Source organism: Somniosus microcephalus, chromosome 31, assembly GCF_052327205.1.
Source record: "Somniosus microcephalus isolate GS21.2 chromosome 31, FLI_Smic_1.0, whole genome shotgun sequence".
Taxonomy (NCBI): Eukaryota; Metazoa; Chordata; class Chondrichthyes; order Squaliformes; family Somniosidae; genus Somniosus; species Somniosus microcephalus.
This window is the reverse complement of record NC_141017.1, coordinates 25,607,075-25,634,051: the sequence shown is the minus strand read 5'-3', so window position 1 is coordinate 25,634,051 and position 26,977 is coordinate 25,607,075. Positions and strand designations below refer to the sequence as shown.

Genomic DNA, 26,977 nt, shown 5'->3' with positions numbered 1-26,977 from the left:
TGCTGTCATCACCGATCACTGATCAATGCAGCAACGGTTCACTCTCTTCTGTGTTACCGTAGTAGCACTATGGCACGCACCGTTCCGTGCGTTCCCGACTGCCGGAGAGTTTGCTCGCCTGTCGGCGAGTTCACCGACCTGCCCAGACCCACGTTTTTTTCTCCTGGATCACCCGTTTGGCGTTCCTGCAGATTTTGTCAGACTGGGGACCTTTTCCCAACAATGACAGAGCCATGGTCCGCGTCTGCCCAACCTGCCAGTCACTATGACGCGGCCAGCTGTTTCGCCCCGGCGCCCGCTTCGAACCACGGGCTACAGAGGTCACACGCTTCCACGGTCCTTCGCATGGCTGAATACTTTTTATTCGCCATGACGCCATGGTCCTTCGCAAGGCTGGATACGTTTTATCCGCCACGACGCACGCAAAGATCCGCTCACGACCAGCACATATTTGGACCTCGCCCGCCAAGTCGAGACAGCACGACCGCCGAGACCACCGACCACCCATCGTCGTTACGCCAACCCAAGTATGACCGCCCGCCAGACCGTCAGCCACCCAGCAGTCTCCGTCTCGAGACTACAGGAGTCGTTCGGACAGGCTCGTCAGACCATCTCATCGTTTGACGCCGACCGTTAAAGCGAATTCTGGGGGGGCGCATGTAGCGGTACCACCGAGTGTCCCTTACTTACCTACATAATTCCCTTTAACTACGTTTGTATAGAGTTTGCATGTTCGGGCCATTACCTCTTTAAGAACGCGACCTAACGCGATGACGCGGACAAACGCGATGACGCGGGTAAACGCGAGCCGGCCCGGCACGGCCTCCCGGTCCCGCGACGGCCGCCGGCCCAGCTCGGCCTCCCGCTCCCGCGACGGCCACCGGCCCAGCTCAGCCTCCCGCTACTTCGACCGCAATGGCCAGCTGCAGTGCCGGGTGCCGGGTAAACGCGATGACGTCACGTCGCAAGTCACGTGACTGTCCCAAGCGCGGGCAAACGCAATGACGTCATCACGCAAGTCACGTGACTACCCAAGCGCGGGAAGAACGCAATGATGTCATCACGCAATCCACGGGACTGCCTACTCAGTCCTCGTGGCGTCTCTGTCTGGTGAAGACCTATTTTATGGCTAACCTGTACCGAGCTCTGCAACCTGTTAGAATTCCTCTGTTCCTGCATTAAAAACCTTTTTGATTGTTCTCCTGGAGTCGAACTCGATTATTAAGTAGGGATTCGTCCAATACCTACATCGGTGACAACGAATACCTACAATACAATGTTAGTTTGTTTGAAACATTGCTTCTCCCTGGCATCCAGAGTGGGTCAGACTCAGATGATGTGAACCAAACTGCTGTACCACCATTGCCCAGGTGAGGGCAGCCGTGAGCATAGACCACACCAGCAGCTGATGGCATTGTCCAGGTGAATTGAGCCATCCTTGCTGAAGACAAACTAAGTTAGATTAGAAAGTTGAAATGAGGAGCCACACAAATTCAGGGCCAATCTGAGTAATTATGTAAATGCAGTTGAGATAAATACGCAGGAGGGAATTAATTTGGCACATCTGGCTCATCCTTGTACCGATACCTAAATATGCCCCCTCCCCAGCCATAGCATGATTGAGTCATTGCCGACTTTTTGCTTCCACATCACCCCACCTAGAGGTCCAACCCAGGAAGTCATCTTTCTTACATATGTACATACGAACATACGATTTAGGAGCTGGAGTTGGCCACTCGGCCCCTCGAGCCTGCTCCGCCATTCAATAAGATCACGGCTGATCCGATTACTCCACATTCCCGCCTACCCCCGATAACCTTTCACCCCCTTGCTCACCAAGAATCTATCTACCTCTGCCTTAAAACTACTCAAAGACTCTGCTTCCACCGCCCTTTGAGGAAGAGAGTTCCAAAGACTCACGACCCTCTGTGAGAAAAATTTCTCCTCATCTCTGTCTTAAATGGGCGACCCCTTATTTTAAACAGTGACCCCTCGTTCTAGATTCTCCCACAAGAGGAAACATCCTCTCCACATCCACCCTGTCCAGACCCCTCAGGATCGTATATGTTTCAATCAAGTCACCTCTTACTCTTCTAAACTCCAGCAGATACAAGCCTAGCCTGTCCAACCTTTCCACATAAGACAACCCGCCCATTCCAGGTATTAGTCTAGTAAACCTTTTCTGAACTGCTTCCAACACATTTACATCCTTCCTTAAATAAGGAGACCAATACTGTACACAGTACTCCAGATGTGGTCTCACCAATGCCCTGTATAACTGAAGCATAACCTCCCTACTTTTGTATTCAAATCCCCTCGCAATAAACGATAACATTATTAGCTTTACTAATTATTTGCAGTACCTGCATACTAACCTTTTCTGATTCATGCACTAGGACACCCAGATCCCTCGGCATCTCAGAGCTCTGCAATCTCTCACCATTTAGATAATATGCTTCTTTTTTATTCTTCCTGCCAAAATGGACAACTTCACTTTTTGTGAAGTGCTTCCTGGCTGCTGCTCTGAACCCCTTCTGCCTCCGTTTTACCAGTGCCCACCTGCATCCCATTGTCCAGCAGTTGTGTTGTCAGTTAATAGTGCTTTGAATTAAGCTTTACTACCCTCCTTGCTGTCTTGTATCCATCCTTATGGTGCATTGACAATACAAGTATAGCGTCAGTGTGAAGTGGCTGGGTTTCAGGAAACTCTCCACCTGCAAGAAAACTAGAAAGACTTGAATTTCTCTAGCGCCTTTCACAACCACGCTTTACAGCCAATGAAGTACTTTTGAAGTGCGGTCACTGTTGTAATGTAGGAAACGCAGGCAGCCAATTTGCGCACAGCAAGCTCCCACAAACAGCAATGTGATAATGACCAGATCATCTGTTTTTAGTGATGTTAATTGAACGATAAATATTGAGTCAGGGCACCGGGGATAACTCCCCTGCTCTTCTTTGAAACAGTGCCATAGCATCTTTTACGTCCACCTGAGAGCGCAGACAGGGCCTCGGTTTAACGTCTCATCCGAAAGACGGCACCCCCGACAGTGCAGCGCTCCCTCAGCACTGCACTGGAGTGTCAGCCTGGATTAGGTGCTCAAGTCTCTGGAGTGGGACTTGAACCCACAACCTTCTGACTCAGAGGCAAGAGAGAGAGAGGGCTGCCCTCTGAGCCACTGGCTGACATTAACTGTAGCCTGAAAACAGTATCAGGGCCTGAATGGAGACCTGAAGGAAGCAGAGGGAGACTCCTCATGGGGTGGGTGCAGTCTACCTGCTGATTCCTTTGTCAGTTCTGAAGTGAGATGTCTCCACTGAGCTTCAGGCCGCATGCACTGGTCTGGTGACATTATTTGGCTTCTCGTTATTGGTTGGCTGGCTTGGCTCAGTGAATAGCCAATACAAGTCATCCAATCAAAACTCACGGCTCTTGATTAAGCCGTGATTTTTCTCTACTTAAACATTGGGAAGAGTGACACCATCGCCCTTCAGTCTCCGCCACAAGTACCAAGCCACGGATTGTAACCCCTCCCCGGCTAGTGTCTCAAACCAAACCAGACTGTTCACAGTCTTGGCGTCTTATGTGACCCAGGGCTGATCTCCTGACTCTACATATGCTCCATCACAAAGACTGCCTACTTACACCTCCCTAACATCGCCCTCCTCCACCCCTGCATCAGCATATCTGCCAGTGAAACCCTCATCCACACCTTTGTGACCTCCGGATTTGACTATTCCACTGCTTTCCTGGCAGGTCTCCCACCTTCCACTGGTCATATATTTCAGTACATCCAAAGCCCTGCCCATGTCCTGTTCTCACTTGCCTGCATTGGCTGCAGATCATCCAGAGCCTCAAATTTAAAATTCTCATCCTTACGTTTAAATTTCTTCATGGGCTTGACCCTCCCTTTCTCTCTAAGCTCCCCCGGCTCAATAACTTATGTCCACAAAAAGCAGGACAAATCCAATCTGGCCAATTACCGCCCCGATCAGTCTACTCTCAATCATCAGCAAAGTGACGGAAGGTGTCGTCGACAGTGCCATCAAGCATTACTTACTCGCCAATAATCTGCTCACTGATGCCCAGTTTGGGTTCTGCCAGGACCACTCAGCTCTAGAACTCATTACAGCCTTGGTCCAAACATGGACAAAAGAGCTGAATTCCAAAGGTGAGGTGAGAGCGACTGCCCTTGACATCAAGGCAGTATTTGACCGAGTCTGGCATCAAGGGGCCCTAGTGAAACTGAAGTCAATGGGAATCCGGGTATGCCAGTGGTGGAGGGAGTGAATGTTTAAGGTGGTGGATGGGGTGCCAATCAAGCAGGCTGCTTTGTCCTGGATGGTGTCGAGCTTCTTGAGTGTTGTTGGTGCTGCACTCATCCAGGCAAGTGGAGAGTATTCCATCACACTCCTGACTTGTGCCTTTTAGATGTTGGATTTTGCCCTCTCGTGTACCCCCATGTCTTTGTGCCACTAATGGTGACCAGGCCTACGCTCCTCCCTAAACCCCTACCCCTCCTCTGCCTCCATCTCCCTTTTCTCCTTTAAGCCCGCCTCTTGGACCAAGTTTTTGGTTACCCTTCCTAATATCTCCTTCCTTGTCTCAGCATCCATTTTTCTCAGATTGCGCCTCTGTGAAGCGCCTTGGATATTTTTTCTACGTTAAAGGTGCTATGTAAATTCAAGTTGTTATTGTTTAAAACCGATTCCATCAAGATTCAACAACATGAATGCCCTGAACCTTCATGGAATGGGCTCCAAGCATGTTTCTCAGTGGGCAGCACCCTCGCCTCTGAGTCAGAAGGTTGTGGGTTCAAGTCCCACTCCAGAGACTTGAGCACAAAAATCTAGGCTGACACTCCCAGTGCAGTACTGAGGGAGCGCTGCACTGTCGGAGGTGCCGTCTTTCGGATGAGATGTTAAACCGAGGCCCCGTCTGCTCTCTCAGGTGGATGTAAAAGATCCCAAGGCACTATTTCAAAGAGCAGGGGAGTTCTCCCCGGTGTCTTGGGGCCAATATTTATCCCTCAATCAACATCACTAAAACAGATTATCTGGCCATTATCACATTGCTGTTTGTGGGAGCTTGCTGTGTGTAAATTGGCTGCTGCGTTTCCTACATTACAACAGTGACTACACTTCAAAAAGGTACTTCATTGGCTGTAAAGCGCTTTGAGACGTCCGGTGGTCATGAAAGGTGCTATAGAAATGCAAGTCTTTCTTTCTTTCATATGTACCCCAAACCTCCATGGAATGGGGTCCAAGCACGAACTAAGAGGACCCTGTTGGGATTAGAGTCATAGGCCTAGAAATTCAGTGGGCTGCGCCACCAGTTAGCGCCTAAAGAGGGCACTCAGTGGCTTTAGCGCCACTGGCCACACCTCCCGCGATATTTAGCTGGGGCGCTAATGGCGACGTTAGCCTGTTGCGCTGCGCCGCCACCGATGACGTCATCGGTGTGCGCAGCGCCCCGCTACTGCCCCGATCTCGATATTCGGTAGCGCCCGCCTCTGTAGCACCGTTCGCAAATGGCGCCCGGTTCACGGGGCCTACCTGTGGCGGCAGTGGCGCAAATTAAGGTGGAGGTGCGGGGCGGCCGTTTCTTTCGGCGGCCGCCTGCCAGCACCTCCATCCCCGGCCTCCTGATCTCCCCCCGCGGCAGTGCCGGCTGTTTTCCGAGAGCCCGGCACTTCTCCTCGGTGCCGGGCTCTTTTGCCGGCACTCGCGATCGGTGATCGCGCTGGTGCAGGCCCCTCCCCCTTAGGAATGGGAGGAAGGCCTGCAGTACCGCAGCGCTGCGATATTCAGTTTCAGCGCCTCGAGCCTCGCCCCGTGTCCCTCTTGGGGCGTTCAAGCTGAATTTCCGGCGGTCGCAACTGCTCCGATCACTGTGCTAATTCCGGCGCCCAGGCGAGCTTGCCGCCCCATTTGCGGCTCCACCCAATTTCTCCCCCATAGAGTTAACCAGCACAGAAAGAGGCCCTTCGGCCCATCGTGTCCGCGCCGGCCATCAAGCCCTGTCGATTCTAATCCCATTTTCCAGCACTTGGTCCGTAGCCTTGTATGTTATGACATTTCAAGTGCTCATCTAAATGCTTCTTGAATGTTGTGAGGGTTCCTCCCTCTACCACCCTTTCAGTCCGTGAGTTGCAGATTCCAACCACCCTCTGGGTGAAAAAGTTTTCCCTCAAATCCCCTCTAAACTTCCTGATCCAGGATTGATCCAGTACATGTGTGCAGTCTGGATTTGGATGGGGATTTGGATTACACATGCATTGAGATTGGAAAAACGTGTGCAATCTGGATCCTCTTGGAATAGTGTCTGTGTGTGTGTAACATGGATTCTGATGGGACGAGGTGTGTGTGTGCATCCGAGTTTCTGATGGGATGGGGGGTCAGTCAGTGTGTACCCTAAATCTCAATGGGATAAGGTCAATGCATGAGTTACCAGGCTCCTGATGGGATGGAGTCAATGAGTGACCCCGAGATTCTGCCTGGGTGAGGTCAGTGTGTAGATCCTAGATCCTGATGGGATGACGTGTGACTCAGATCTTTGTTATGAATCGATATTAATTTTGCGCTCGGCTACAGAAATTCAATGTGGGCTACCAACTTTGTGTAATATCATTGATTACTGGGATATCTTAAATCAGTAACTTCCTCGGGTGGATTGTCTCTGAGCCCTACTCATCACCGATGAGAACTACATTATTTTTTCCCCCTTGTTGGGAAAGATAATTTGATGGTAAATGGTTGCATCAGCCCTTCCTGTACTTCTGTAAATGAAAACCACATCCTGACCTAGATCAGATTAATCATTCTTCATAGCTCCGTGGGTGTGGCATCAGCTGTAACTGGTATCCTTATGGGTAGCTGTTCACTATGTATACATAGGATTACATCGGATATACGGCACAGAAACAGGCCATTCGGCCCAACCAGTCCATGCCGGTGTTTATGCTCCACTCGAGCCTTTGGAATTTTGGAAGATGACCAGCAATGCATCTACTATTTCTAGGGCCACTTCCTTAAGTACCCTAGGATGTAGATTATCAGGCCCTGGGGATTTATCAATCCCGTCAATTTCCCTAACACCATTTCCCTACAAATACTGATTTCATTCAATTCCTCCCTCTCATTAGACCCTATGTTCCCCGACATCTCTGGGAGGTTATTTGTGTCCTCCTTTGTGAAGACAGAATCAAAGTATGTATGATTATAAATTCCCCTGATTCTGACTGCAAGGGACCTACGCTTGACTTCACCAATCTTTTTCTCTTCACATATCTATAGAAGCTTTTACAGTCAGTTTTTATGTTCCCTGCAAGCTTACTCTCATACTCTCATACTCTATTTTCCCCCTCTTAATTAATCCCTTTGTCCTCCTTTGCTGAATCCGAAACTGCTCCCAATCCTCAGGTTTGCTGTTTCTTCTGGCCAAATTATATCACAGTGGAAACACCTCGGGGCTCATGCCCAATGTCTCGGTGAGTAAATGGACCATCTGATGCTGTACCGAGTCCACGTGGAAACTCATGTGATCCCAGGAAGGGCTATTTGAAGTTGGGGAAAAAAAGAAAGACTTGCATTTCTATAACTCCTTTCACGACCACCGGACGTCCCAAAGTGCTTTACAGCCAATTAAGTGCTTTTCGAAGTGTAGTCACTGTTGTAATGTAGGAAACACGGCAGCCAATTTGCGCACAGCAAGCTCCCACAAACAGCAACGTGATAGTGACCAGATGATCAGTTTCAGTGATGTTGATTGAGGAATAAATATTGGCCCGGGACACCGGTGATAACTCCCCTGCTGTTCTTCTTTGAAATAGTGCCGTGGGATCTTTTACGTCCACCTGAGAGAGCAGACAGGGCCTCGGTTTAACGTCTCATTTGAAAGACGGCACCTCTGACAGTGCGGTGCTCCCTCAGCATTGCACTGGAGCGTCAGCCTAGATTTTTGTGCTCTGGAGTGGGACTTGAACCCACAACCTCCTGACTCAGAAGTTCAGCCCAATCCATTTTTCACCTAAGTCCACACCCGCTTTGCAGCAGGCCGCACCGGAGGGCAATCAGGGGCGGGAGTGGGAGGTTTGTCTGGTCTGATCCTCCTGACCCAGAGCGCTAAGGCCAACTGCAGCTGGGATGCGCTAACCCGGCACAGACCAGGGATAAAACCTGGCACCTCCTCGGTCTGCCTGGCTCAGTCGCTGATTGAGTGATGCATTTGCCGTGCAGGAATTGGGGATGCTTTTGTTGTCATTTGATTTTGAAAAGTGGTCCCGCTGCCGAGATTGCCTCTTGCTTGTTTTCGGAGGGGTTTATGAGCAGGCATATCAGTCTCCTGGTGGGGGGGTGGGTCAGTTGACTGCCCTTTCAACCTGGGGCAGGCTCTTGGCTCCCCCGATGTCTCAGCGAGTTTACACAGTGAGTAACTGAGTGATAGACTTGGAAAGTCCAGGCTTCGAGCTCTGGCTTTAGTCCTGCATTCGTTTTTAACAGCTGGAGACGGGGACGATAGGAAGCTTGGAATCTCTGACTGGAAGGGGGGGAAATGGCAGCGGACTCCTGGTTACCCCATCTCTGTAACCTCCTCCAGCCCTACAACCTCCGAGATCTCTGCGCTCCTCCAATTCTGGCCGCTTGCGCATCTCTGATTTTCATCGCTCCGCCATTGGCAGCCGTGCTTTCAGCTGCCTAGGGCTTAAGCTCTGGAATTCCCTCCCTAAACCCCTCTGCCTCTCTCTCCTCCTTTAAGGCCCTCCTTAAAACTTACCAAGCTTTTGGTCACCTGTCCTAATATCTCCTTGGGTGGCTCTGTGTCAAATTTTGTTTTGATAATCGCTCCTGTGCCTTGGGACATTTTACTATGTTAAAGACGCTATATAAATGCAATCCTAGACCTTCACATGGCTATGTGATCCTGCAAATCCATTGGCAGGATAGGCGCACCAACGTCAGTGTTCTCGCTCAGGCCAACATCCCCAGCACCGAAGCTTTGACCATGCTCGATCAGCTCCGATGGACGGGTCACATCGTCCGCATGCCCGATACGAGACTCCCAAAACAAGCGCTCTACTCGGAGCTCCAACATGGCAAGAGAGCCCCAGGTGGGCAGAGGAAATGCTTCAAGGACACCCACAAAGCCTCCTTGAAAAAGTGCAACATCCCCACCGACACCTGGGAATCCCTGGCCCAAGCCCGCACAAAGTGGAGGAGAAGCATCCGGGAAGGTGCCGAACACCTCGAGTCTCTTCGCCAGGAGCCAAGCGGAAGCCAAGCGCAGGCAGCGCAAGGAGCGCACGTCAACCCAAGCACCCCACCCACCCGCCCCTTCAACCACCATTTGCCCACCTGTGACAGAGACTGTAGGTCCCGCATTGGACTCATCAGTCACCTGAGAACTCATTTTTAATGTGGAAGCAAATCATCCTCGGTTCTGAGGGACTGTCTAAGAAGAAGATGTGGGTGAGGGGCCAGCGAGGCACAGCAGTCTTTGTACCATCGCCCGACATGAGTTAGTACCTTCAGCACAGCATGGGATGAGAGAGGAGAACGATAGGCGTGACAAAAGAACAAATATTTGTTCTCAATTATTTTGAAGTATGAATGTACTTAAATACAAACCATGTATGTAATTAATTACAAATATATGAGCCGCTAGCACAAGTCTGACTTCATTATTCCTCCTGTTGTGGCAAGGTATTTCAATGGTACTTTTCCCATTTGTTCTTTAAGCTGCACCAATTGATCAGATTTTGGTAGTGCCCCAACTGGAGGCAATGAAGCCCACGACACTGAGTTTGAGAGTGACTGGATTTTATCCAAAGCAGATAACAGTGGATTGGCTGAAGGACGGGATTCAGCTACGGGAAGGAGTTCAGTTATCTGTCGACACGAACAGAGATGGAACCTTCAGTGCTACGTCCACAGTTTCATTTGAACCACAGATAACAGACCACGGTAAAACAATTACTTGCTGGATCACTCACCAAGCTGTGAAGACATGGAGGTCTCAAAAGCTCCAGGTTTCATGTAAGTAATGTACAGCCAGATCATCTGGCAACAAAACACTTTTTCTACACAGAGTGGGATTAAACGGAGTGGACTTGAACAGAGGGTTTTATTTGGGAATTTGGAAAGAGTGGTGTTGTAGGAAAAATGATTCCTCGGAAACTAGACTTTGAGTAAGAGAGACAACTTTATTAAATGACAGAGCTCTGGGAGAAGCGTCTGCAACCACGCGGTCTGCGAGAGCACCTTTTCCCCGATTGTAGTACGTGCCGAGCTTATATACAATTCCAAGAAGTTGGTTTTAGATCATTTACATTCATCCAATCAATTCGTTTATTAGCGCATATCGTTATTTTCCTCCAGTCAGGAGTTTACACACTTGTGTTGCCAATTCTGCCTCTTCAGGTCTTCGTTCCGTCTTGTTCCCCGGCGGAATGTGATTAGTTCGATAATAGGATACAAGTGATTAGTTCGATGATAGGATACCAGTGAACCTTGTTAGTCCTCAGTGATTCAATTAGTCCCAGTCAGCAAATTTGTTGTTTGTGTCTTTTCCAGCAAAATCTTGTCCAGCAATCTTGTCCAGCAAAATTTTATTCTAACAATCCCTCCTCTTGGTCCTGGAGCACGATTCATTTGCTCCCAGATGACCATCCTCGGTCCCCCTTTCATCGGTGCTTACAGCCACTGGCTTATGTCCGGGGGTTCGGTTGTTCCTTCGACAGCGTCGTATTGGTGTTCTTCACCCCTTGGTAGCAGGTTGGTGTGTTCCTCCTCGATAGAGGCGATCGGCATCACGGTTTTCATAGCAGTTTGGCAACACAACTTCACAGAAATCACAGAAACCCCACAGTGCAGATAGAGGCCATTTCGGCCCATCGAGCCTGCACCAACACATATCCCACCCAATCCCCGTAACCCCACGTATTTAATCCCCCTAACACTAAGGGTCAATTTATCATAGCCAATCATCCTAACCCGCACATCTTTGGACTGTGGGAGGAAACCGGAGCACCCGGAGAAAACCCACGCAAACACGGGGAGAATGTGCAAACTCCACACAGACAGTCACCCGAGGCCGGATTCGAACCCAGGTCCCTGGCGCTGTGAGGCAACAGTGCTAACCACTATGCCACCGAACTTTATAAGGCTCAGCGCACAACACATCAACATACAAATTACAACTATTATTATTATTCCTTGCATCATCCATGCTCCCCACCCAGTTTTCCCTAGCAACCAATCAAGCCACCCTGTGCTTGTGGGTTGATGGAGCTTCTTTATTTCTTCTTGGATATGATTTGCTAGGCTCGTGATATTCTCGGAGCTATCTGGGACATATGTACAGCAGTCTGTCCCGATCAGGGCACAGGTGCCTCCTTGCGCCGCCAACAGATAATCTAGGGCTATCCTATTCTGTAAGGCCGTGGTCCAGATCGCCACCATTTCGGCACTCATTTCTCTCAGGGACTCAGCCGTATCGTTGGCTATTTGTTCGAGCACTGCTGTCATGTTTATGGATTCCCTTGCTATTTTTCCTGTTCCGTACCAGGGGAATGCTATAGCCCAGAATCTTTCGGTTTCCGTAATAGCTCTCGTAACACGCTTGGCTGGTTGCCATAACGACTGGTACCCATAGTGGTGGGTTAGGGAGGATAAATAATGGATGTATGGTACTACGTATCCTATATAGCATGACCCAGTCCAGGTTCGTGGAAGCCATGGATACGCCTTATATCCGCAAATGAAATAGGTATTATTATAGGCCTCAAATTTGTTCCAAAGTTGGTACATGATCCCAGGTATTCCCCTCCAGGGTAGGTTGCTAGTCCGGTTTAGCACTTCGGATAAATTAAACGTTCCCACATAGGGCCATTCTAGGGCACCTGGTGGTTTAGTACTGGTTTTGGTTAAAGTGTAATTATACTTGCACTTACTCCATCCAACCACTAACCCTGTCTTGTCATAGTTTGCCAAGCAGACTTCCCCCTCTGCATTGTTTAGTTTTCCCCCTGTGCTGACTAATAGCTCTTCTGGATACCTTCGATTATCGTACTGGGGATGAAACCATCCTTTAAAGTTCGTGGGGTTATACCCTGCCTGTTTCCACTCATGTTCCAGCTGATCTGGATTCAAGCTATTTTGGATTTGTATGGTATCCTCCTTATTCCAGGTGGTATTAGAGTATAATAACCACCCTACCATCTCCTCTACCTTAAAGGGGATAGGCCTTAATGGGATTCCTCCCCCCGTATGGGTGGGCACATGGGCGCACACCCAGCAGGAGCTTTGGCCCATTTTTTTTCGCATAGACATATGACATATACAGAAAGGTATTTACATGCAATCCTCTCTCTTTACGTAAATGGGGTACCGCGCTTCCCGTGACAATATGAAATAACGCCATTACCCATAATACTCTAAACATGATTAATATATCACTACAGTCCAGTCTTTACAGGAATTTTATGACAAAGGGTATGCAGATCACCTGTAAAACAGATTCAGAAAGTAGCCAGTCAGTTGTCTTTATATACTTTCAATTGTGTCCAATGCTTCCATACTCCTTTACCCCTTATGTCTAGACAGGCACAGGTATCCCCACTGATTATGATTTCATATGGCCCACTCCATTTTGGGGCGAACCCTGGTTTGCTGGGCAGAGTTTTCACCATGACTTTACTACCCGCTGAGGGAACATAAGCCGTCATTGTGAGCTATTGTGCCCGATCCTTGTCCTCCTGATTATCGCGGACATTCTTTCGCATCTCCTTTATTTGAGTGCTAAGTTCCAGAACGTATCGTTTTAGTCTATCTTTTAAAGGGCCTACATCGGCCCCACCTGTTATGATGCCTTCTGGCAATTGCATCGCCCTTCCTGTCATCAATTCATAAGGGGTCAAGCCTGTCGTTCGGTTTTCAGTGGCTCGCAGCTTCATTAGGATAATGGGCAATACTTCAGTCCAGGTTTTCCCTGACGTCTGCATTGCCTTTGCCAATGCATTTTTAAGGGTTCGGTTCATTCGTTCCACCATGCCCGAACTTTGAGGGTGGTATGGGATGTGGAATTTTTGTTTAATTCCCATTAATTGGCATACTGTTTTTATGACACTCCCGGTAAAGTGGGTACCTTGATCAGAGTCCATTTGAATTGGTATTCCCCACCTGGGGATTACTTCTTCAGCTAAGATTCTGGCAACCGTCAAAGCGGTGCAATTTCGCGTGGGGAAAGTCTCTACCCAGCGGGTGAATTGGTCTATGACCACGAGGCAGTAGGTTTTGCCATGTGACGGTGGAAGGGGACCTGTGAAGTCTATCTGTATATGCTCCCAGGGCCCTCGCGGCCTTGGTTGATGTCCCATTTTGACTTTTATGGGCCGCCCGGGGTTATACTGCGCACAGGTGATACATCGATGGCAGTATCTCGCGATATCTCTTCCCATCCCCTTCCACCACCATTCTTTGCTGAGGCTTCCCATCATCGCTTCTCTCCCTGAGTGTACAAGCCCATGGTGGAGTTCTAATAGCGTATTTTGAATGCACTTGGGGGCCATTACCCTGTTGTCCTTTCGCCAGACATTATCGCTTCCCCGCTTTGCGCCTTGTTCTTCCCACGTACCTTTTTCGATGTCGGGGGTGTCCTCATGGAGTTCGTCAATACTTATCTCGTCCTCGGAGCTGCTCACAGCGGCTATTGGTACTTCTTCGATCCTTTCTTGCTCTAGCGCCCTTTGTGCTGCTTGGTCCGCAGCCTGGTTCCCCTGGTGATTTAACCAGTCCGGGCTAGTCCGGTCCGGTTCCCTCTGATGTGCCTTAATCTTAATTACTGCTACCTGTTGGGGTTTGTCGCTAGCTTCTAGGAGGGCTTCTATCCTCAGCTGGTGTTTAATGGGATTGCCTCCCGTAGTAATGAATCCCCTCCTACCCCATGCAGTCATATAATCGTGGACCACCCCAAAGGCATACCTACTATCTGTGTAAATGTTCACGATTTTATTCTCTGACAACTCTAGTGCCCTGGTGAGAGCCACTAGCTCTGCCACTTGGGCCGATAGGCCTCCATCAATCCGTCCTGACTCTACGGTTTTTAATTCGCCATTAACCACCGCCCACCCCGTTCGGGGCAGTCCATCTATATACTTGCGTGAACCATCTACGTACAACGTCTCTTCCGCTGTCGCTAAAGGGGTGTCTTTTATCCTATCTTCCTCCAGGTTCATATCTACGTCCCCACAGTTGTGGGGCTCCCCAGTTCCCAGTATTCCTTCTGCCGGGTTCTCCCCCGTGTCTCTAACAATGGTTACTGCTTTACTCGGAGGGAGGCGGACGGCCTCCCACTTGGCACGTCTCATGTTCGAGACGGATCTTAATTTCCCGGTATTCAACATCTCTACCAGAGTGTGTTTAGTGTGCAATATAATGTTTCCTGTCATTACTATTGGCTCACTAACCTTTACTGCCCAAGCCGCACAATCCAATGCAGCTATGCACCGGGAGAGCCCTGTGACTACCGGTCCCTCCGCTGTGGAATAGTAGGCGACGGGCCTTCTTTTATCCCCATGATCCTGTGTAACTACTGCTGTGTAAAACCCTTCTTCATTGTTGCAATGTATGTGGAAGTCCTTACTCATATCTGGCAGTCCTAGCCCTGGGGCTGATACTAGCTCAGAATTTAGTTGAGTATAAGCTTCCTCTTGTTCCGGTCCCCAATCTATCGGTTCCAGCGCGGGTTTACCCCCTTTCACTAATCTTTGTATAGGTTCTGCTAATTTAGCGAACCCCGGGATAAAATTTCGACTGTAATTAAAGAGCCCCAGTACCTTCCTGACTCCGCGTACTGTTACGGGTCTCGGCATGCCCTGGACAGCGTGTTTCCTGTCCTGTGGCATTTCTTTAAGTCCTTGGGAGATTAGATGTCCCAGGTATAGGACCTGAGTTTTTCCTATCTGTGCTTTTTTAGGGCTTACCTTGAGGCCAGCCGTCTCTAGGGCCCTTAGTACTAAATATAGGGTTGCCAGATGGTCTGCCTTCATTTCCGAGGCTATTAGTATGTCGTCGACGTACTGCAAAATAGTGCTTCCTTTAGGTACTTCTATCTGTTTTAGGATATCACTCATGACGCGGTGAAAAATAGCTGGGCTATTATGGAATCCCTGTGGCAATCGGGTCCACGTATATTGTTTATCCCCTACTGTGAATGCAAATTTCTCTTGTGATTCCGGATCTAATGGGAGTGCCCAGAATCCGTTAGCTATGTCTAAAACGGTGAATATCTTCTGTTCAGGGGATAGCCCATTCAAAATTGTTGAGGGGCTGGCAACGATGGGGTGTAATTTAGGAGTGACCCTGTTGAGGGCCGTATAGTCTATAGTCAACCTATAGCTCCCATCAGGTTTCTCTACTGGCCATGTGGGGGAATTAGTAGTGCTCGTGGTTTCCCTCAGGATACCCCTTTCTACTAGCCCCTTCACTATGTCCACGACTGCCTTCCTGGCCTTCGCCTTTATTGGGTACTGGCGGTGGGATTAGCCAATGTCCCGCCCCAACTCACAGGAGCCATCTCGACTATTTCAACGTCCCCCTCGCCTGCAGGGGCTGTTGGTTCTGCACTGTAATATGGGGGAAGGGAGGTGGTGTCTGGACAAGTCCCCATTCGCCCCCCCTCGCATACCTTACACTCTAATTCCTTTATAATCTTTGCTTGACATTTCGCCTTTGTCTCTAGTTCCGTAACCATCTGTACTTTGCCTTGTGCAACTTTCTTTATTACGTTTACTTGTTCAATGAGTCCTGCTAGTTGGTGTACTAATAACACTCCTGCCTTCTTGGTTTTATTCTTTGTCTGTTTAGTCAACCAGCTTCTCTGGAGTTCTAAAGTCTGTGACACATCCCACCCGTCTTTCTGCATCTTCTTAATTAACGACTGTCGGTTTGTCATATAAGAATATGTGAGGGAGCCCGAAGGTCCCCTCTTAACTTCCTCACCTGACATCGCCGCTGCTTCACCGATCGTTCCTTCGTGTCTGGAGATCTGTTCCTTAGAGAGCCCCCCTATTCTTTCCTTCTGAGAATACCCGAGCTTCTTGTCGCACTCTATGCCAGCGTTCTCAGAGGTCCGGGTTTGTCTTTCTCTCAAAACTGCCCGGACGTGTAACGCTTGCTTGTTGGACGGGGTTTCTACCCCTCCCCGGTGTCTGTTTACCTGATCAGGGTCCTACAACACTGACACTAATAATCTCCTAGTTCACTTAGCAACATGATATAATGCAGAAAAATGTTAACCGTACTCGACTAGTATCACGACTTTAGAACACCTTGGAGTCTCGGCACCTACTTCATGGTCCTGGCCTTCGCGTGGGGCATTTGCCCTCTTAACAACCGGCCTGAGGCTAGGTGTCTGAGACAAGTGTCCTCCTGATCCGAGGTTTTTCTTAGTTACTTAGTTACTATTACACAAATACAAATACACACATACAAATCAAGTAGTGTCTCTTACCCACTCAGTCTGTGTCCCAGATTCGTTTTGGTGCCGCTTCGCCGTTCAGTCGCCTTGTCGAGTGTCTCTGATTTATGGGCGGTCAAAAATCTGACTACTCACCCTGGTCACTGATTTGAATGACTGTTCAGCTCCGTGGCACCCTGCTCGCAGCGCCAATTTGTTGTAGGAAAAATGATTCCTCGGAAACTAGACTTTGAGTAAGAGAGACAACTTTATTAAATGACAGAGCTCTGGGAGAAGCGTCTGCAACCACGCGGTCTGCGAGAGCACCTTCTCCCCGATTGTAGTACGTGCCGAGCTTATATACAATTCCAAGAAGTTGGTTTTAGATCATTTACATTCATCCAATCAATTCGTTTATTAGCGCATATCGTTATTTTCCTCCAGTCAGGAGTTTACACACTTGTGTTGCCAATTCTGCCTCTTCAGGTCTTCATTCCGTCTTGTTCCCCGGCGGAATGTGATGAGTTCGATAATAGGGTACAAGTGATTAGTTCGATGATAGGATACCAGTGAACCTTGTTAGTCCTCAGTGATTCAATTAGTCCCAGTCAGCGAATTTGTTGTTTGTGTCTTTTCCAGCAAAATCTTGTCCAGCAAAATTTTATTCTAACAGTGGGAATTCGGAGAAGAGGGGGAAGGAGTTGCTGCTTCTTGCCTACACTACTTGTACTGCTTTGTGTTATAGGTAGATATTTAATTTCAGTACCCTTAACTTAGGACAAGGGCAGCAGGCGCATGGGAACACCACCACCTCCAAGTTCCACTCCAAGTCACACACCATCCTGACTTGGAAGTATATCGGCCGTTCCTTCATCGTCGCTGGGTCAAAATCCTGGAACTCCCTCCCTAACAGCACTGTGGGAGTACCTTCACCACACGGACTGCAGCGGTTCAAGAAGGCGGCTCACCACCACCTTCTCAAGGGCAATTAGGGATGGGCAATAAATGCTGGCCTTTAAGCAGCGCCCACATCCCATAAATGAATTTAAAAAAAACGTAATCTAGATCAAGTAAGTAGTCAAGAAACTACACTGTAAACTAAGTTACCTGAATACAAATTTTAAATAAATTTAATTAAATAAAACAAGGTCATATAGGGATGGCAGTGCAGGTGGTGTGCCGCAACTGCAGCATGTGGGAGTTTGCGGAGAGCATTGTGATCCCGGACAACCACGTTTGCAGTAAGTGCCTGCATCTTGAGGAACTTCAGCTCAGAGTTTTTGAGTTGGAGTCTGAGGTGCAGACATTGCGGGGCATCAAGGAGGGGGAGAGTTACCTGGACACTTTGATCCAGGAGGCAGTCACATCCCTTAGGTTAGGCAGTGGTACAGGCCTGGTTAGTGGTCAGGGACAGGAGGGTGTGACTGCAACTCAGGCAGGTAAGGGAACCCCAGGATGTAGTGCTGGAGGAGCCTCTGCCTTTGCCCTTGTCCAACAGGTATAAGGCTCTTGCTGCCTGTGTGGATGAGGGAAAAGCCTGCAGGATGGATGAGCTGGCTAACCATGGCACCATAGCGCAGGAGGCCATTCAAGTGGGGGGAGTGAAAGGGAATGTAGTTGTGGTAGGGGACAGTATAGTCAGGGGGATAGATACTGTTCTCTGCAGCCATGACCGAGAGTTCCGAAGGTCGTGTTGCCTGCCCAGTGCCAGGGTTAAAGACATCTCCTCGTGGCTGGAGAAGAACTTGGAGTGGGAGGATCCAGTTGTTGTGGTCCACGTAGGAACCAATGACATAGGTAGAACTAGGAATGAGGTTCAGCTGAGGGAGTTTGAGGAGCTAGGATCCAAATTAAAATGCAGAACCTCAAAGGTAATAATCTCTGGATTGTTACCTGAGCCACGCACAAATTGGCATAGGGACAAACAGATTAGAGGTTTAAATGCGTGGCTCAAAGAGTGGTGTGGGAGGAAGGGGTTTCAGTTCATGGGGCACTGGCACCAGTCCTGGAGAAAGAGGGAGCTGTTCCGTTGGGACGGGCTCCACTTAAACCGGACTGGGACCAGTGTCCTGGCGACCCGAATAACTAGGACAGTAGACAGGGCTTTAAACTAATGAAGGGGGGGTGGGAGGATTCAGGAAAGAGTAAATTTAAAAGCAGCGAGAGAAATGTCAAGGCTCTGGAGTAGAGTAGAGTTTTGGGTAAAAATAAGCAGAGTGGGTCAGGAAAGGACAGAGAGTAACAAAGGTAATAGGGCATCAGTGACTGAGGTGACATCAGGGAAAAACAGAAATAAGTCAAAGCTAAAGGCACGATATCTGAATGCGCGAAGCATTCGCAACAAAATAGATGAATTAATAGCGCAGATAGAAATGAATAGGTTTGATCTAATGGCCATTAGGGAGACGTGGTTGCAATGTGGCCAAGGTTGGGAACTAAATATTCCAGGATACTTAACTTTTAGGAGAGATAGGCCAAATGGAAAAAGTAGAAGTAGAATCAGTTTGGGTGGAGCTAAGAAACAGCAAGGGGCAGAAAACATTGGTGGGGGTTGTTTATAGGCCCCCAAACAGTAGTTGTAATGTAGGGCAGAGTATAAATCAGGAAATTAGAGGCGCATGTAACAAGGGTTATACAGTAATCATGAGGGTCTTTAATCTACATACAGACTAGGCAAACCAAATTTGCAGCAATAGTGTGGAGGACCCCAGAGGGTTCTCTACCCCAGAGGGCTGTGGAGGCTCAGTCGTTGAGTATATTCAAGACAGAGATCGATAGATTTTTGAATATTAAGGGAATCAAGGGATATGGGGATAGTGCAGGAAAGTGGAGCTGAGGTCGAAGATCAGCCATGATCTTATTGAATGGCGGAGCAGGCTCGAGGCCAACTCCTGCTCCTATTTCTTATGTTCTTATGTTCTTTCTCCTTCCCTGAAGGTGCTGACTCCTTGCTGGGCTAGACCTGGACATGCACCATGCATTTTCTAGCTTCTTTTTAACCCAGCGAGTTATGATCTGGAATGCGCTGCCTGAAAAGGTGGGGGAAGCAGATTGAGTAATAACTTTCAAAAGGGAATTGGATATCTACTTGAAAAGGAGAAATTTGCAGGACTATGGGGAAAGAGCAGGGGTGGGGGGTGGTGGAGTGGGACCAATTGGATAGCTCTACCAAAGAGCTGGCACAGGCACGACGGGCTGAATGGCCTCTGTTATAAATCTCATCATCAAGAAACTACTTGATGTGCCTCAATAATTCCGAGACTCGATGTTAGCGAAACAAAACAAGGCTTTTATTAACTTAGAAGGTAACACGCAGTGGAGAGAGGTATCTTCCATCTGGAGGTCTGCAGTACTGGATATGAGGCCAGACTGAGCTTGCTTACATAGGGGCCAGGTATGGGCGGAGCCCTACACACAATACATTACAATATACAATACAATGGTGAGGAGACGGAACTGAGGTAAGGGAACTGAAACCTGAAACCAACCACAGTCACAGGCAGTGATGAATGGAATATTTCATCACACTACTTATGAAATAACGCTGGACGGCCAGTGGTGGCGCCGTCCAAGGAGTATAAATACTCGGGCGTGGGCCCCAGCTTGTCAGGGACATTTTGTAAGACAGGGAACTAGTGAAGTACAACTAGACCTCCATGTTCTGAAACAAGTTGATTAAAGCCTTGCTTTATGCTCAAACCAAGTTTTATTACGTCAGCCTCCTTCTGCGCTAATAAGACTCTATGATCTGGGCGGAGTGGTCATTCTTCACGAGTGGCCCTGGGCAGTGAGCAGCAGCAGGCTATCCAACCATAGCCAAGCCTGATCCTCTCCTCATGTCCGCATACATACGCGGTGACAGCAGGGATTGCTGGAAAGTGATGAGGAACCGTTTTTCCATTTCCTAGCTAAGGGGCACTGAGGCCAATTCCGGCACCTTTACCACTGCCCTGGCTGGGATTGGCTAACTCGGCACAGGGCAGGCATCAGACAGACGAGGACCTTCTGGTCTGTTTGGCTCCGCACCATGCTGGCCAGTGATTCTGCCCACTAGGCTAGAGCACGTTCCTTCTGTCTACCGTTTCAGGTAAACTTTAATCTGGGGGGAGTTTAACATGATTTTTTTGTTTGTGTTTTTTACGATGTTCTTTTCTTTCAGATGAGACATTAAACCGAGGCCCTGTCTGCCCTCTCAGGTGAACGTAAAAGATCCTATGGCACTAATTCAAAGACGAGCAGGGGAGTTATCCCCGGTGTCCTGGGCCAATATTTATCCCTCACTCAATATGACAAAAAAAACAGATTATCTGGGTCATTGTCACATTGCTGTTTGTGGGATCTTGCTGTGTTCAAATTGGCTGCCGCGTTTCCTACATTACAACAGTGGCTATGCTTGAAAAGTACTTCATTGGCTGTAAAGCGCTTTGGGGATGTCCTGAGGTGGTGACAGGTGCTATAAAAATGCAAGTTCTTTCTTTCTTTAACAGATGGCCCTGTAGATCTTAGAGTGGAAGCAGGAAACAATACTGCGAAGATAATAGGTGACCTGCTCGAGTTGACCTGCAGGGCCAATAGCAACCCTGTAGCCAAAATGACTTGGAGCCTCAATGGAAAGTCTTTGCTGACCATGAAAACGAATCGCCTGAGTATCAGGGTGGAGAACATCTCATCCAGCGACCAGGGGACCTACGTCTGCTCCGCAAAGAACAAGCTGGGAGCGAGCTGGGCCACGGTGGTGGTCACTGTGATTGACAATCTGATAACCAGTTTGTACCTTAGCTTTGTACCAAAGACATCTCGAGATTTTCATAGAATCATAGAATTCGACAGCACAGAAGGAGGCCATTCAGCCCATCGTGGCTGCGCTGGCTCCCTGAAAGAGTGACCGATTAGGTCCACTCCCCCTGCTCTTTCCCCGTAGTGTGGTGCCCAGAATTGGACTCAAGATTTTGTTTGTTGTTTTGTTGGGGTTTTTAAAAAATCTTTTCATGTTTCTCTTCCCTTCTTCCCAAAAGCGCTGATTTTTGTTGTTGCCGTGTAGCAGTTCCATGCGCACTGGACACTCTCCAGTACCAAAGATCAGTTATCATGATGCGTGTTGGCAGGCAGTTCAACAATGAAGGACCAACAATTCCAAAGTCGAACCCAAGGCGGCTCTCATTCAACGCATGCGCAAACATACACTTAAGGTTAAGGGGAGATTTAATGGAGGCGTTCAAATTGCTAGTGGGTTTTGATAGAGTAAATAAGGAGAAACTGTTTCCACTGGCAGAAGGGTCGGCAACCAGAGGACACAGATTTAAGGGAATTTAAGGGAAGAACCAGATACTACAAATACTTTGTAATACATAGAATGACAGAATGTACAGCACAGAAACAGGCCATTCAGTCCACCTGGTCCATGCCAGTGTTTCTGCTCCACACGAGCCTCCTCCCACCCCTCTTCATCTCACCCCATCAGCCTAACCTTCTATTCCTTTCTCCCTCACGTGTTTATCTAGCTTCCTTTTAAATGCATCTATGCTCTTCGCCTCAACCACTCCCTGTGGTAACAGAGTTTCACATTCTCACCGCTCTCTGGGTAAAGAAGTTTCTCCTGAATTCCTGTTTGTGTTGCAGATGAAATCGACAGCCACACGTTGCTGGTCATTGTGTTCAGCGTCGGTGCTGGGCTTCTCCTGATCGTTGCAACATCCATCGCCACATGTGTTGTAAGTACCTTACTGACTTTTATGTTAGAGTGCCACTTGCTCCTGATCAGAGCCTGCTACCAACCTGCTTCCGGAGTAACTGCACCTTTTTTTTGGGGGAAGCCCACGAGTAGAAAGTAATATTACTGCAGGTGCTGGAAATCTGAAGCAGGCCAGGCTGGACACACTCAACAGGTCAGGCAGCATCTGCTGGAGAAACGGACTCAGTCGTTCCACGCTTGAGATCCTCAGACCCTTGCTCAGGTGTCCTCCAGAGCTACAACCTCGACTGTGACCGACGTTTGTTGCTCCACAGTTGCTGCCTGACCTGCTGGGTAGCTCCAGCCTTTTGCCCTTCTTGTTTACAATTAAGCGGTGGTCAGACAAATCTGGCAGTCATTGATGGTCTCCCTCTTTCAGATCGTACGCAAGTGCAGAGTGAGAGGGCGGCAGGAGGAAGAACCGGTTTACATGGTGAGCATGAACGTGAGAGTTGTGTGTATGTGATTGAGGGAATGCAGTGGGGCCCCATTGAAAGGATTATTACTAATCCCAGCCCCTTTTGGGCTACCCCAGGTCAGGCGTATTCCCCAGACGTTCACCTTCAACTAAAGTTAGAGATAGCCGAATCCTAAAGATGCTTAATTGGGTCTGAAGGTCCAGACAATCTCTCCCTAAAGGAAAGGAATGACTGAAGATGTTACCGTCCTCCAGATAGCACTTTTAATAAGTTTAGCTGGACTGTAACCTTCCGGATATTATGAGGGTCCAGAAAACTCCCCCAGAATTCTGCAACTCCTCACCAAAGAGTGTACAGAGATTGAGTTCGCGAGTTTGATACAGAAGTATTATGTGAGACAATTCTAAAAATATATAGATTTATTAAAGAACCGACATGCAATTACAGTTGGTGTTTCAATCGCAACATTAACAGTTCCAAATACAAAAAGCTGTTACAACCTTATTATCAGAGATCCTTATTTTCATATATCAATATCCCTTTGTAATTTTATGCTTTCATCTGCACTGCCTACAATGCTGCCTATCTTTGTGTCATCGGCAAATTTGGATATATGACTTTCTATGCCATCATCTAAGTCGTTAATAAATACTGTGAATAGTTGAGGCCCCAATACAGATCCCTGCGGGACACCACTAGTCACCTCCTGCCAATTTGAGTACCTGCCTATTATCCCTACTGCCTGTCTCCTGCCGCTCAACCAATTTCCAAACCAGGTCAATAATTTGCCCTCAATTCCGTGGGCTTCTACCTTAGTTAACAGTCTCTTATGTGGGGCTTTATCAAATGCCTTCTGGAAGTCCATATAAATAACATCCATAGACATTCCCCTGTCCACTACTTTAGTCACCTCCTCAAAAAATTCAATCCGGTTTGTCAGGCATGACCTACCTTTCACAAATCCATGCTGGCTCTCTCTGATCAACTGAAAATTTGAGGTGTGTTCAGTCACCCTATCCTAAATTATAGACTCTAGCAATTTCCCCAAAACAGATGTTAGGCTAACTGGTCCATAATTCCTTGGTTTCCTTCTCCCGCCATTCTTAAATAGCGGAGTGACATGCGCAATTTTCCAATCTAAAGGAGTGGTTCCTGAACCAAGGGAACCTTGGAAGATTATAGTTAGAGCATCTGCAATGTGCTCGCATGCTTCCTTTAAAACCCTGAAATGGAAACCATCTGGCCCTGGGGACTTGTCGCTCTTTAGTGCCATTATTTTCTTCATTCGTTATTTTACTTATGTTAATTTTATTGAGTCCCTGTCCCTGATTTAATATTAGGTTTTTTGGGATTTCTGGCATGCTACCGTCTTCCTCTGCTATAAATTCCTCTCCCTCAGCACTGCATTGGAGGGTCCGCCTAGATTTTTGTGCTCAAGTTTTGGGAGTGGGACTTAAACCCACAACCTTCTGACTCAAAGGCAAGAGTGCTACCCACTGAGCCAAGCTGACACAGCAAGTGGTCATTTTTCACGTGCTAACCGAGACAGTAAATGTTGGAAAGTTGTTTGACCATGGTCCGGCAACACCTCGATTTCAAAATTCCTCCATGACCTCGCCCCTCCCTTTCTTTGTAACCTCCTCCAGCCCTACAACCCTCCGAGATCTCTCCACTCCTCCAATTCTTGCCCCTTGCGCCTCCCCGATTTTCATCGCTCCGCCATTGGCGGCCTAAGCTCTGGAATTCCCTCCCTAAACCTCTCCGCCTCTCTACCTCTCTCTCTCTCTCCTCCTTTAAGACCCTCCTTAAAACCTACCTCTATGACCAAGCTTTTGGTCACCTGCCCTAATCTCTCCTTATGGGGCTCGGTGTCAAATTTTGTTTGATAATCGCCCCTGTGAAACGTCTAAATTAAAGGTGCTATATAAATGCAAGTTGTTGTGGAGGGGGGAGGGAAAATCACAGCTAAATATGATCTTGGAATCACTCGATTTCCACACAGACTCATCTTCCAGAACAAGTCACTTGAATGCGATCAAGAACTGATTTTTTAATTGTATTTCCCCACTACTTAACTCAGGTGTGCTGGGGCTATTAGAGCTTCCCTCCCTGCTGTCTGGACTGTGATCAGCTGAGGTAGCACAAACTGGGGATGGAACCTCGGAACCTCCTGGTCTGTACGTCTCTGGTGCAGTTACCCGCGGATCTGTTTGGGGGAACCAAGTCTGGTCCGTTGCCCTGCAGTCCCATTCCCAGTAGCAGCGCATGTTTCCATTGCTGAGGTCAGGGATGACCTACCACCCCTCTGTAACCCTGAGGTCAATGCAGTATCATTGGAGGTCTACACTCAACACAGCTCAACTTCTGTTTTCTTCCCTTTGGATAGGGAGTGAGTCTTGGGGCTTCCTGTTGCCCACCGTGAGAAGGACCAATTCCCCCTCTCCAGCACCATGGGATTAAGCCCATTACCCAGGTGAACAGGAAGTGGTGTGAAGTACAGACAGGACAGGGTAAGGAGTGGCGGGGAAACAACATGGAGTTACACCTCAGTCTGTACCTGTCCTGCCCGTTCAGGAAAGCTACAGATGTGCCCATGGGGCGCCCACTCACTGATGTATCTATGTCAAGGCTGACGTAAGAAAACTACTAGGCACTTGGTCTGAGTTTTAAACAAGGCTTTAATCAACTGTTTTTCAACATGGAGATCTAGTTGTGTCCTTCACTAGTTCCTGTTAAAGAATGTCCTGCACAAGCTGGGCCCATGCTCAAGTATTTATACTCTCCCCGGACAGCACCACCAGCAGGCCGCCCAGTATTATTACATAAGTCATTTGCACACAAATGACAAGATTCATGTCAAAGGCCATGATTCAGAATGACTCCCTAGTGGTTGTGCTTTTCTCCCTTTTAAGGTGTCCTCACATCCCACTGCTGATGTTTATGACAATCTGAAAAGAGACGATCCTGAGGAACCCAGCGCCCAGGAAAAGGTAACTCGCAGCGGACACAATCTGATGGGTGCAGGAACGAGGCCGCGGTGCTGCCGGGTCCCGGCGCGTGTGTGGCTGGGATGCTCATGTCTCCCAGCAGCTGGAGACAGCTTCAGAAGAGGCTGGGGGACCAGCTCACCTGCAGGGAGTCAGTGGGCATGGGTGTGGGTATACCCTGAAGTAAACCACCAGGAGCTCCACCCATCAGTTTCCATGGAAACCCAAGCTGTATTTCTCCAGAGGAATCTGACCCATTTCTTTAACCTGGAATTAAAAACCTCACCTGGAGTACTGTGTACAGCTTTGGACTCCGTACCTAAGGAAGGATATATGTGCTTTAGAGTGGGTGCAACGAAGGTTCACTAGATTGATTCCTGGGATGAGAGGGCTGTCCTATGAGAAGAGATTGAGTAGATTGGGCCGATGCTCTCTGAAGTTTAGAAGAATGAGAGGTGATCTCATTGAATCATCTAAGATTCTGAAGGGGATTGACAGGGTTGATGCTGAGAGGCTGTTTCCCCCTGGCTGGAGTGTCTAGAACTAGGGGGCATAGTCTCAGGATAAGGGGTCGGCCATTTAGGACTGAGATGAGGAGGAATTTCTTCACTCAGAGGGTTGTGAATCTTTGGAATTCTCTACCCCAGAGGGCTGTGGATGTTTAGTCATTGAGTATATTCAAGGCCAAGATCGATAGATTTTTGGACTAAGGGACTCAAGGGATATGCAGATTGGGCGGGAAAGTAGAGTTGATGTAGAAGATCAGCCATGATCTTATTGAATGGCGGGGCAGGCTCGTGGGGCCATAGGGCCTACTCCTGCTCCTAATTCTTATTTGTTCTTCCTTCACTTTTACCCTGCAAGTTTCTGGGAAACTTGAATCCATTCTGTGTTCCTCTCCATTAACTGAATGTTAAGGAATTTTCTTCCTTATCACAGAGAAGTCGATTAAAATGGACCTTTATCAGCCAGTGGGGAAGCCCTCCATCTCCTGTGTGATCTAGGGTCCAGGCCTTGTGACTGCTACTGAAGGAAATAGCAACACACTGCACCGGCTCGACTCCGGACCAGTGCGCCTCACTAACCTCTGCTTTTCATGTCTCTTTAAGGCGAGTGATGGCATTTACGAAAACACTTACAGAGCCAGAGGCTATCATTCAACGACAGCCTAGAACAAGGTAAGCCAAGGGGAAATGAGGGCACCTCAGGAACAAGCAGCAAGCAGTACAATACAATACAATACAAATCGCTTTATTGGCATGATAAGGTACATCTTATGTTGCCAAAGCATCAAAATACATTTATGGTTGAACACATAAACGCGGTTCCATTCATACAGTGTATAAACAGGTATATCCCTGAGTTTATAAATATATTTTCGCCTTGT

General features: G+C 48.3%; 1 protein-coding gene across 1 annotated transcript; it reads left to right on the top strand.

Moving 5' to 3' along the window:
- The first annotated feature begins 788 nt into the window (after nucleotides 1-788).
- On the top strand, nucleotides 789-26,762 carry LOC147097662 (sialic acid-binding Ig-like lectin 12). Its single transcript, XM_085971425.1, has 7 exons — nucleotides 789-918; nucleotides 9,736-10,032; nucleotides 20,941-21,219; nucleotides 22,073-22,164; nucleotides 22,564-22,617; nucleotides 25,516-25,593; nucleotides 26,700-26,762. The coding sequence occupies exons 1-7, from the start codon at nucleotides 789-791 to the stop codon at nucleotides 26,760-26,762; spliced, it is 993 nt and encodes a 330-aa protein (XP_085827551.1).
- Nucleotides 26,763-26,977: the final 215 nt, after the last annotated feature.